Source organism: Rhodotorula graminis (genome assembly GCF_001329695.1).
Source record: "Rhodotorula graminis WP1 unplaced genomic scaffold RHOBAscaffold_2, whole genome shotgun sequence".
NCBI lineage: Eukaryota > Fungi > Basidiomycota > Microbotryomycetes > Sporidiobolales > Sporidiobolaceae > Rhodotorula > Rhodotorula graminis.
The window spans coordinates 886,300-897,163 of NW_017264929.1; the positions used below are offsets into that span (position 1 = coordinate 886,300).

The following is a 10,864-nucleotide window of genomic DNA, read 5'->3' on the forward strand; positions in this document are numbered from 1 at the left end:
CCCAACTTGAGAAGGTCAAATCTGACGCCACTTCCTCGCCCAGCTTGCCCCAAGCCACAGACACTACATCCCACGCTTTGAACCGTCCACTCAGAGCCTATCGCCCGAGGCACAACCTTCACTGCCACCAGATTGCGCAAGATGTGGCGGAAGAAGCGGGACCAAGCGCAGGGTGGCGCTGGCGACCAGTCGTTTTCCAGCAGCTTTCCAGGCCTCCCAGGTAGCCCTGTCAGCCCTGCAGTCCCACCGCACCGGCAGCGCCAAAGGAGATCACAAGTACAAAGCAAAGGTCCCGGCCTGTGGTCGCGCTTCGCGCCTTGCTCACTTTCGCCCGCAGCAGCTTGACCAAGACACATTTGTGTGGCCCTGAGGAGGGACCATCGCTGGGCAGCAGCGCCCCAGCTGTCTGGCCTAGCAGTTCTGGAGAAGAGAGCCCTCAGGAGAGCCCACATGTCACGGCTCGCCGTACTTGAGGGGCGACTCGGTGCGGGGGAGCTTCGGTAGGTCTCACGCTCTTGCTCTGAGGATTGATGTAACTCGCTTGGACTCTCGGTACGATGAGCACTGAGTGAAGCTACGATTCCGACGAGGAGAAGGAGAAGAGAGAGAGCTACGAAGAGGGCGCGCTTTTATAGTCTTTGGTGTGGAAGGTACGAGAACAAACTAGAGAGCGACAGAACGTGAGAGGGAGACGATGGAAGGGCAGAGAAAGAGGCAAGACGAGACGAGAGAAGGACGGAGAGGGAAGGAGGAGAGGAGGTTCTGGATCACGCTCGAAGCTCCACCGTTACACCACAGGCAGTCAGACCAGGCGCTGGCTCCTGTTCCTGAACCACCGCTGGCTGCAAAAAGCAAGTTTGCCGTTGCCGACAGCAAAAGTCGAGCGCCGCCGGGCTCGGCGGACGCTCGCGGAAACTTGCCTCCAGGGTGGATCGAACACCCGACCTCAGCATCGACTTCCGTACGAGTGCTGCGCACTGCCACTGTGCTATAGAGGCTTTGTTGGAAGTCTGGCCAAGTTTGCTCCCAATGTACATGCCCCGCTTTAGCTCGCCCACTGTTGCCCTTGACCACTCCAGGTAGCTGAAGTGAGGGAGAGAGTGCGGCAAGTTGCGCGGAGCACAAGCTCCGCAAGGCGGACGTGCGCACAGATCAGGGCGGAGTGGCGCGTGCGAGCAAGCTGGCGAGGTCCAGCCATGCAGCGCAGGTGCAGCCGGAGCTGCATTGCAGTGTGCAAAACAAAGAGCAAAAAGGCAGGGCATCCCGCCGGTGGTGCTTGCGATGTGTCCCGCCCTCACGGCGGGTCCGCGGCAAAAATGCATTGGCCGGGAATCGAACCCGGGGCTAGGCAAATCAGCTGACGCTGGCAATGCCCAATTTTGCCACTAAACCACCAATGCGTTGTGCGGGGTCCGGCGGCCAGCAGCAATCCCAGTTTCTCTGCGTTGCGCCCCGGACTTCTGTTGGTGCAAAGAGCAGCCAAGACCGCAGGTAAAGCTGTGTTGGCAGGAAGCCTTTGCACTAACTGATATAAGGCACTGGGTCCAGCTGCATCACCTCTGAGCAAAGTCTCTTGCTTGGCCTTGCTCCTTGCTAAAGCAAACAGCTTGCTCTCAAGCTTGTCTGCAGAGCCAGGCTGAACAAAATCAGAGCAAGATTAGCAACTTGAGTACTGTTGCAGCAGACAGGCAAAAAAGTACCAGCAGCGAACCGGGTTTGAACCGGTGACCTGACGATGTGAGCGGGGCTGCAGTCGACCGCTCTGCCACTGAGCTATCGCTGCACGTGCGTTGGAACGGCCACAAGTTGCATATATATTCCTAACCAGTTTGTGGTGCCGGACTGGGCTCATGCCCGGCGCGTCAAGGTGCAGCCAGGTCCAAGGCAAGGCAGAGAGCAGATCTGAGCACAGCAGAGCCTGGTAAACCAGTCCTGGTACATTGGTAGGTCTGAGGCTACTGCAGGTTTGTGAGTGGGGACAGGTCAGAGACGGCTGTAATCCCAACTGAGAGCGACTGGGCAGGATTGAAACGCAGGCTTGTCCACCTGTGCAGACTATGGGGGCACCACTGAGGATTGTCCTCCCTCAACCACACAGCGCCAAGCATGAGACAGAAAGAGAGGTTGCAGAGAGAGTGGCTGCAGGAGAGAAACAGGGACAGCTATCTAGGCGGAGAGGAGGAGCGGTGTGCCCGGAGGGCTGAGGCTGAGGCCGGGCGGGCCGCTTCTTCTTTTTTTCTCTGCGTAGCTCTCTCTCTCTCTGCAACCTATCTCTCCCTCTCTTGCTGAGGTCTTGTGAGAGCGTCGCTGCAGCTCCTGTCCTCCCTGCAATACCGCTGACGTGACTTCTTCCAGCCCGCCAGGGGGCACAAGCCTGAGGCACAGCAGGTCCGAGGCCCCCACACCTGGATCTTGTAACTGACTTGCCCTGAAACTCTCCAGCGCCATCCTTCACCCTCTCAAGTAGCTTCCACCAACTGGACAAGGCCCTGCCAGTAGGTCTTTCCGTAACCCAAATCCTAAGCGGACCTAATGCACGGCAGGTCCGAGGCCCCCACACCTGGATCTTGTAACTGACTTGCCCTGAAACTCTCCAGCGCCATCCTTTGCGCTCTCAAGTACCTTCCACCAACTGGACAAGCCCCTTCCAGTAGAACTTTCTGTCACCCAAATCTCAAGGGGACCTAATGCACGGCAGGTCCGAGGCCCCCACACCTGGATCTTGTAACTGACTTGCCCTGAAACTCTCCAGCGCCATCCTTTGCGCTCTCAAGTACCTTCCACCAACTGGACAAGCCCCTTCCAGTAGAACTTTCTGTCACCCAAATCTCAAGGGGACCTAATGCACGGCAGGTCCGAGGCCCCTACACCTGGATCTTGTAACTGACTTGCCCTGAAACTCTCCAGCGCCATCCTTCACCCTCTCAAGTAGCTTCCACCAACTGGACAAGGCCCTGCCAGTAGGTCTTTCCGTAACCCAAATCCTAAGCGGACCTAATGCACGGCAGGTCCGAGGCCCCCACACCTGGATCTTGTAACTGACTTGCCCTGAAACTCTCCAGCGCCATCCTTTGCGCTCTCAAGTAGCTTCCACCAACTGGACAAGCCCCTGCCAGTAGAACTTTCTGTCACCCAAATCCTAAGCGGACCTAATGCACGGCAGGTCCGAGGCCCCCACACCTGGATCTTGTAACTGACTTGCCCTGAAACTCTCCAGCGCCATCCTTTGCGCTCTCAAGTACCTTCCACCAACTGGACAAGCCCCTTCCAGTAGAACTTTCTGTCACCCAAATCTCAAGGGGACCTAATGCACGGCAGGTCCGAGGCCCCCACACCTGGATCTTGTAACTGACTTGCCCTGAAACTCTCCAGCGCCATCCTTCACCCTCTCAAGTACATTCCACCAACTGGACAAGCCCCTGCCAGTAGAACTTTCTGTAACCCAAATCCTAAGCGGACCTAATGCACAGCAGGTCCGAGGCCCCCACACCTGGATCTTGTAACTGACTTGCCCTGAAACTCTCCAGCGCCATCCTTCACCCTCTCAAGTAGCTTCCACCAACTGGACAAGCTCCTGCCAGTAGATCTTTCCGTAACCCAAATTCTAAGCGGACCTAATGCACGGCAGGTCCGAGGCCCCCACACCTGGATCTTGTAACTGACTTGCCCTGAAACTCTCCAGCGCCATCCTTCACCCTCTCAAGTACCTTCCACCAACTGGACGAGCCCCTGCCAGTAGATCTTTCTGTCACCCAAATCCTAAGCGGACCTAGTGCACGGCAGGTCCGAGGCCCCCACACCTGGATCTTGTAACTGACTTGCCCTGAAACTCTCCAGCGCCATCCTTCACCCTCTCAAGTACCTTCCACCAACTGGACGAGCCCCTGCCAGTAGATCTTTCTGTCACCCAAATCCTAAGCGGACCTAGTGCACGGCAGGTCCGAGGCCCCCACACCTGGATCTTGTAACTGACTTGCCCTGAAACTCTCCAGCGCCATCCTTCACCCTCTCAAGTACCTTCCACCAACTGGACGAGCCCCTGCCAGTAGATCTTTCTGTCACCCAAATCCTAAGCGGACCTAGTGCACGGCAGGTCCGAGGCCCCCACACCTGGATCTTGTAACTGACTTGCCCTGAAACTCTCCAGCGCCATCCTTCACCCTCTCAAGTACCTTCCACCAACTGGACAAGCCCCTGCCAGTAGGCTTTCCGTAACCCAAATCCTAAGCGGACCTAAGGCCCCAAATCAGTGACCTGCCCTGTAACTCTACAACCCTAACCTTCACCATGTGAAGCATCTTGCCCCACCTGGACCGGCCCTGCGGGGCATGCTCCCTCATTTCCAGGCTCAAGACCCTGACAGGAGGCTAGAGTCGAGATGGCTGAGCCAGGTACGCATGACTTTTGCTCTGGGACACTAGCCAGGAAAGGGACCATGCAACTCAGAAACGGCATAGGCCAAAGCAGGACCCCGGAGCACAAGAGAGAGAGAGAGAGAGAGAGAGAGAGCCCAGCTACGCAAGGGGAGCTGGAGCGGCCTGTCGGCCTCAGCCACCGGCTGTGGCCTTGGCTTTCCAGGCGAAGTGGTCCTGGGCACACTGGGCAGGTCAAGGCCTGGGCAAAACAAAGCACTCGCAGAAGGTGATCCCGAGAGAGTACAACATGGTTCCGGCGTTCCGTCCAAGCTACAACTGATTCAGTCCTCCTCCTCCTCACCTGGACTGTCCACGCGCTGCTTCTTGCGACTCTTGGTCATCGGCGCAGGCAAGTCCTCGTCCTCATCCTCCTGACCCGCTGCCGGGTCCCGCCCCTCCTGAAAGTCCCCATCCTCCTCGCTGTCCTCCGCCTCGTCCTCGTCCTCATCGGCGTCGGCGCGGCGCTTCTTCTTCTGCTGCTGCGCGGCAGGAGCGGCGGCAGGAGCGGCAGCGGCGGACTTGGCACGCGCCGGACCGCGGTCGGCAGGGTTGGCCTCCTCGCCTGGTGGGGAAGGGCAGGTCAGCTTGCTCAGGAGAGAAGGTGGACGCCAAGGGACGTACAGGCGTCAATCCAGGCGCTGTAGAGGTCGACTGGTTCCGAGAGGTCTGCAGAGGAGAACGTCGAGGAAGGGATGCGAGCGAGGAGTACGGCGGGTGGAGGCGAGGGGGGAAAGGCAGACGGCAACGGCGTGGGCGAAGGTGGGCGCAAGATTGGTCAGCAATTCGAGCGCGAACGGACCGCCCAGATCTGGACCGGGAGGAAGCGCAGGACGCACGAGTTATGTCGGTCTGCGGAGGAGGCGAGGGGCAGAAGTCAGGTCGGCATTTGCGGTCGCTGGATACAGGACGAGAGCCACGCACCTGGAAGCTCTGGCCGCAGTCCTTGCAGTCGAGCCGGCCGACCTTGAGCTTGTTGTCGCTGCGAGGCAAGGGACGAGGCGAGGTCAGCCGGGGGTGCACATCGATTCGACCGCACGCGGAGCTGCGCTCGAGTGGACGTACAGCTTGCAGGTGACAGAGCCCTGGTGGGCGCAGAACACGCAGCGGAACGACTTGTCTGTGAGAGGAGGAGAGCCCGGCGTCAGCGGGGGACGATGAGGACTTTGGAGGGACGTGGAGAAACGAGGACGCACCGAGGACCTGCTTGACGCGCGTCTGCGGCTTCTTGCTAGACTTGCGCTTGCCCATGGTCGCGAGTCGGGGCCTGGCAGGCGGTGTGATGCCGAGAGCCTCACGAGCGCAGAGTTCGAGGACGCGCGACCCAACTCGAAGTCGACGTCTCGCGATTTTCGCTAGCCCGCATGGCCCCAGGAGCAGCTCAGCAGAGTCCTGCTACTCTACTGAGGTTCTCATGAGAGAGTGCGCTGCTCCAAACTCCTGCCACGACGCGTGGACACGGGGGCGGCGGGACCGCGGCTTGAGCAGCTTGACCGCGGCCGCTTCGGCTCGACCTCGGTCGCGTCCCCAACTCCTCTCTCCTCTCCTTCCACCGCCTTTTCCTACTGCACGCCATGATGTCGCTCCTCCCTACTTCGCGCCGCTTTGCCGGTCGTGTGCGCCTGCCTCCCTCTTTCCCCACTCGTTCGCCCTCGACTTACTGACGTTCCCCCGCCCGGTCACAGCTCACTCTCGCGACCCGCTCCCTGTCGACCACGGCTGCGCGATTCGACGTCAAGAAGTCCGTGTCCAAGATCTATGGCTCGGCCGACGAGGCCGTCAAGGACGTCCAGGGCGGCTCGATCGTGCTTTCCGGAGGTGCGTCCTGCGCGGCCGCGGCCCCCTCTCTCCCTCCTCCCGTCCATCGTGCCGGCACGCGAGCCGTCGTGATCTCCCCCTCCTCGTCATTTGTGCGACACGAGCTGGTCGCCGTGCGGCGGGCGAGACGTGGCGGCCTTGCGAGCCTTTCTCCACCGGCGACCGCTCAGAGGGTGCTCGTGGCCGGCATCCGCTCTGCGGAACTGAGTGCAGCCTTGCTCGTCGTCGAGCTTGACTGCAGCCAGCCCTGGCGGCATGCGCGGGAGCAGCGGTACTCAATCTGTTAACAAGGCGCTGACCCTCGTTTACCTCCCCTCGCGCAGGATTCGGATTGTGCGGCACCGCAGGTGCGCTCCCTCCCTCTCGCAGCGGCCACTAATCTCGGAGCATCGTTCTGATGCCATGTCGTCCGCAGACACGCTCATCGGCGCGCTCGCCAAGCGGCCCGAGGTCAAGGACCTCACCTGCGTCTCGAACAACGCCGGCGTCGGCAAGTTCGGTCTCGGTGCGCTGCCTCTTCCTCCCATCCGTCATCGCAGAGTGGTCGTGCTCACGCTCGTGCGTCGACGCAGGTGCGCTGCTGCACTCGGGCCAGATCTCGAAGATGATCTCGTCGTACCTCGGCGCGAACAAGGTGCGCTCGACCTCTCTCTGTCGCCCATGCCCTCGCGCCTCGCGTACTGACTGTCCTCCTCGTCATGCAGCACTTCGAGGGCCTGTACCTCAACGGCGAGATCTCGCTCGAGCTCACGCCGCAAGGCACGCTTGCCGAGCGGTGCCGCGCCGGCGGTGCGGGCATCCCGGCGTTCTACACGCCGTCTGGGTACGGCACGGCGGTCCAGACGGGCGAGATCCCGATCCGGTATAAGAAGGGCGGCAAGGAGGTCGAGATTGCGGGCAAGCCCCGCGAGGTGCGCGAGTTCGGCGGCAAGGGCTACATCATGGAGGAGGCGATCAAGGGCGACTACGCCCTCATCAAGGTGTGGAAGGCCGACGAGTACGGCAACTGCGTCTTCCGGTGCGCCCCCTCCCTTCCCCTTCAACCCTCGTAAGCGAGTCGACTGACCTCGTCCCGTCCTCCTCTTCCCCTCGTTCAGCTACGCCGCGCAGAACTTCTCGGGCGCGATGGCTCGCTCGGCCAAGATGACCATCGTCGAGGCCGAGGAGATCGTCCCTGTCGGCTCCATTGACCCGAACGAGGTCCACCTTCCCGGCATCTTGTACGCTTCCCTCTTCCTCCCTCTCTCTCGATCCATCTGTTGCGCCACAGCCTGACCTCCCTCCCCTCGCAGCGTCAACCGCGTCGTCCAGTCGACGGTCCCGAAGCGGGCCGAGGTCGAGGTCCTGCGCGAGGAAAAGGGCTCGTCGCCGTCGGTTGGCGCCATGGGCAAGGACGAGGCGCGCCTGCGCCGCGAGCGCATCGTCAAGCGTGCCGCCAAGGAGCTCAAGGAGGGCATGTACGTCAACCTCGGCATCGGCATGCCCATGCTCGCGCCGTCGTTCCTCGAGCCGGGCACCGTCATCCACATGCAGTCGGAGAACGGCATCCTCGGTGCGCCCGCCTCTTTCGCGCTCTCTGCCCTCCCTCGAGACCGCCTGACTAACTCCTCCACGTTGCGCAGGCATGGGCCCGTACCCGACCAAGTCCGAGGTCGACCCGGACATCGTCAACGCCGGCAAGGAGACGGTGACGCTCTTGCCCGGCGCGTCCACGTTCGACTCGTGCGAGTCGTTCTCGATGATCCGCGGCGGCCACGTCGACGTGTCGATGCTCGGCGCGATGCAGGTCTCGGCGTCGGGCGACCTCGCCAACTACATGATCCCGGGCAAGATGGTCAAGGGCATGGGCGGCGCGATGGACCTCGTGTCGAACCCGGACGCGACCAAGGTCGTCGTCGTCATGGACCACGTCGCCAAGGGCGGCAAGCACAAGATCCTCGACGAGTGCTCGCTCCCCCTCACCGGCGTCAACTGCATCTCGACCATCATCACGGACCGTGCGCTCTCCTCCCTCCCTTCTTCTCTCGCCTCCTCTCGAGCGCCTCACTGACTCGTCTCGTCACACAGTCTGCGTGTTCCAGGTCGACCGGGCAGCCAAGAAGCTCATCCTGACCGAGCTCGCGGCCGGCGTCACCGAGGAGGACGTGCGCAAGGCGACGGGCGCCAAGTACGAGACGTCGCCCAACCTCATCGTGCGTCCCCTCCCTCTGTCGTGCTGTGGGTCGCTCTCGAGGGCAAGTGCTGACTCTGTGCCCCTCTGCAGACCATGGACGAGTAAAGCAGGAGTCGAAGGACTGTTGTAGAGCAGGTTTCCCGGGCGCTCTGTCCCTTGTCACATTTGTCATCACAACCTCGTTCTGTGCCAGTCGTTCGCTCCCAGCATGTCGAGATGGCGAGAAAGAGAGAGCGATGTCGAGGCAGCAATCGCTCGCTTTGTAGTGTGGCAGTCTCCCAACTCGCTGCCGTCGCTCTCGCTCGCGAGCCCTCGAAGGAGAAGGGAGGGAAACGGGTTCTTTGCAGGGCAAGGGCGAACGGCTATGATCGCTCGAGGATGGGAGGGGGTAGGCAGAGCTGGAGTGGGAGAGGAGAGGGGGAGCCAGGGAAGAGTTGCTCGAGCGTGCCGCCGCCACGGCGAGCACGAGGCGTCCTCGAGGGCGTCAAGGGGATGGGAAAGGGGGAGGGGAGGGAGCTGGACTGGAGGAAGGGGAGGAGAAAGGGAGAAGAAAGGGGACCGCGAGAGAGGACAAGGCGAGGAGGGAGGGAGGGGACCGGTCGAGCTAGACCCGGCCGTGCTGGCCGCCCATCTGCCGGTACATGCCCGGGTGCTGCTGCTGCTGCTGCTGCTGCTGCTGCTGCTGTTGCTGCTGGTGCGCCTGCTGCTGCTGCTGAAGGTCGAACGGCAGCCTCATGCCGGGCGGGAACGGCGACTGCTGCTGCTGCTGGCCGTACGGCTGGCCCATCGACGGCGGCGGCGGCAGCGGCGCGTTGGCCGGCGCCGACGCGAGGCGCGCGTTGAGGATGGCCGGGTCCGAGAAGAACGGGTGCGGCTCCTGGCTCGGCGCCTGCATCGGCTGCTGATGCTGCTGCTGGTGCTGCTGGTGCTGCTTGGGCGCGCTCGCCTGCGCCGCCGCGATGAGCGCGAGCAGGTCCTCCTTGGCGACCGTGCTGCTGCTCGACGACGCGCCGCCGGCACGAGGCGCCGGCGGCGGCAGCGGGAACGACGCGGCAGGGATGGGCGCGCCGCGGCCCTGCATGAGCCCAGGCGGCGGCGGCAAGGCCGAGTTGGCGACGCCGTTGATGCCGCCGAGGCCCGGCGGCGGCGGGGCGTAGCCGTGCGGGAGCGTCGCGCGCGCGCGCGGCGACAGCTGGGGCGACGACGAGGCCGACACGCTCGGCGACGCGAGCGAGCGCAGGACGCCCGGCGGGAACGCGGGCGCCATGGCGGGCGTGCCGCCGCTCGCAGCCCAGTCGGGCGGCGCGGCGCCGTTGTAGCTGCCGGCGCGCGGCGGGAGGCCGATGCCGGGCGGCGCGAACGGCGCGGCGGGCGACGTCAGGCCGTTGGCCATTCCGTCGCGCAGGGCGGCGAGCGACAGGCTCGGTCCGGCCGACGACGACGAGCGGCGCGCGAACCCGAAGCGCGAGCTGCGCCGCGACAGGTCCTCGGCGGTCGAGGGCGGCGACGGCGACTCGGAGCGCAAGTCGGCCGACGAGCCCGAGAAGGCGTGCTCGGCGAACGGGTCGAACGAGCCCATGTACGACGAGGCCGAAGCCGACGCCGACGAGGGCGTCTCTGCCGGCTGGGCGAGGTTGCCAAAGTCGCGGAACGGCGTCGGCTCGTCGGCCTGCTGCGCCGGCGGCGCTGCGCGCCCCTTGCCCTTGACGTCGAGGTTGAAGCTGAAGGCGCTCTCGCCGCCAAACTCGAGGTCGGGGAACGACGGGAACGACGGCACGTCGAATGCCGGCGCGCCGAACCCGCCGTTGGCGTACTGGGCCGAGAGCGCGGCGAACGGGTCGAACGGCGTGGGCGCGACGGGCAAGGGCACGGGCGGCGGCGAGGCCGAGCGGGGCGACGGCGAGCGCGACGTCGACGCGACAGGCTCGTCCGGCGGCGCGAGGTCGTGCTCGAACGCCTCGTCCTCCTTGAGCTCGACGGACGGCGTCTGCGGCGCCGAGGTCGACGGCGACGCGAGGGCGGCGGCAGCGGCGGCGGCCGCAGCTGCGCTCGAGGTCGATGCCGAGGTCGAGGCCGAGCCCGAACCCGAGCCCGAGGCGGACGACGACGACGCGGCGGCAGTCGCTGTGGCGGCAGCGGCTGCAGCGGCGGCGGCGGCGGCGGCCTGCTTGGCGCGGGACGACGGGCGAGCTGGGAGCGGGTGGGTCTGGGGTTTCGGGACCGACATGCGGGGCGGGGCAGGTTTCGGGAGCGTGGCCGAGAGGGGAGGGAGGTGGGGGTTGAGGATGATGGGAGTCGTCTGCTGCGGTGGCCCGTTCTCGCTCGTTCCCGCAGGTGAGGCCGGGCGCGACAACTCTGGAGACCGTGCGACGCCGCTCGCTCATGCGTGCCGCCCCCACGGGCTTGACCCACGGCCTGGCGAGGCCCATCGTGAAGGCTCCGTGCGGTGAGGGGAACGGAG

The 10,864-nt window shown here is 63.8% G+C and overlaps 3 protein-coding genes and 3 non-coding genes across 6 annotated transcripts; 1 reads left to right on the plus strand and 5 right to left on the minus strand.

The window, feature by feature from the left end:
- Positions 1-917: 917 nt before the first annotated feature.
- RHOBADRAFT_t13 lies at positions 918-998 on the minus strand. Its single transcript has one exon. It is a non-coding gene; the product is annotated as a tRNA-Thr (tRNA).
- Positions 999-1,317: 319 nt separating this feature from the next.
- RHOBADRAFT_t12 lies at positions 1,318-1,400 on the minus strand. Its single transcript has one exon. It is a non-coding gene; the product is annotated as a tRNA-Gly (tRNA).
- A 301-nt stretch (positions 1,401-1,701) lies between these two features.
- Positions 1,702-1,783, minus strand: RHOBADRAFT_t11. The gene has a single exon. It is a non-coding gene; the product is annotated as a tRNA-Cys (tRNA).
- Positions 1,784-4,646: 2,863 nt separating this feature from the next.
- Positions 4,647-5,694, minus strand: RHOBADRAFT_51423 (uncharacterized protein). Its single transcript, XM_018415831.1, has 6 exons — positions 5,609-5,694; positions 5,478-5,532; positions 5,337-5,394; positions 5,252-5,264; positions 5,037-5,081; positions 4,647-4,977 (listed from the first exon to the last, which is right to left on the minus strand). The coding sequence occupies exons 1-6, from the start codon at positions 5,661-5,663 to the stop codon at positions 4,697-4,699; spliced, it is 507 nt and encodes a 168-aa protein (XP_018273639.1). The 5' UTR covers positions 5,664-5,694; the 3' UTR covers positions 4,647-4,696.
- A 269-nt stretch (positions 5,695-5,963) lies between these two features.
- RHOBADRAFT_24114 (uncharacterized protein) lies at positions 5,964-8,598 on the plus strand. Its single transcript, XM_018412630.1, has 11 exons — positions 5,964-6,028; positions 6,098-6,230; positions 6,554-6,577; positions 6,646-6,735; positions 6,803-6,864; positions 6,935-7,248; positions 7,328-7,450; positions 7,523-7,782; positions 7,853-8,227; positions 8,298-8,422; positions 8,494-8,598. The coding sequence occupies exons 1-11, from the start codon at positions 5,987-5,989 to the stop codon at positions 8,506-8,508; spliced, it is 1,563 nt and encodes a 520-aa protein (XP_018273640.1). The 5' UTR covers positions 5,964-5,986; the 3' UTR covers positions 8,509-8,598.
- A 125-nt stretch (positions 8,599-8,723) lies between these two features.
- Positions 8,724-10,630, minus strand: RHOBADRAFT_51425 (uncharacterized protein; the record flags this gene model as incomplete). The annotated part of the gene is made up of 1 exon (XM_018415832.1): positions 8,724-10,630. A coding segment is annotated over one exon (1,865 nt), but the record flags the coding sequence as incomplete, so codon positions are not given.
- Between the last annotated feature and the right edge of the window lie 234 nt (positions 10,631-10,864).

Excerpts from the sequence above, each read along its gene's own strand:
- RHOBADRAFT_51423 (XM_018415831.1), bottom strand. The coding sequence starts at position 5,663 with ATGGGCAAGCGCAAGTCTAGCAAGAAGCCGCAGACGCGCGTCAAGCAG. Across the intron at positions 5,533-5,608 it reads GCGCGTCAAGCAGGTCCTCG|ACAAGTCGTTCCGCTGCGTG; the intron begins GTGCGTCCTCGT and ends CTCCTCTCACAG. Across the intron at positions 5,395-5,477 it reads GGCTCTGTCACCTGCAAGCT|CGACAACAAGCTCAAGGTCG; the intron begins GTACGTCCACTC and ends CTTGCCTCGCAG.
- RHOBADRAFT_24114 (XM_018412630.1), top strand. The coding sequence starts at position 5,987 with ATGATGTCGCTCCTCCCTACTTCGCGCCGCTTTGCCGGTCGT. Across the intron at positions 6,578-6,645 it reads CGGATTGTGCGGCACCGCAG|ACACGCTCATCGGCGCGCTC; the intron begins GTGCGCTCCCTC and ends TGTCGTCCGCAG. Across the intron at positions 7,783-7,852 it reads GTCGGAGAACGGCATCCTCG|GCATGGGCCCGTACCCGACC; the intron begins GTGCGCCCGCCT and ends CACGTTGCGCAG.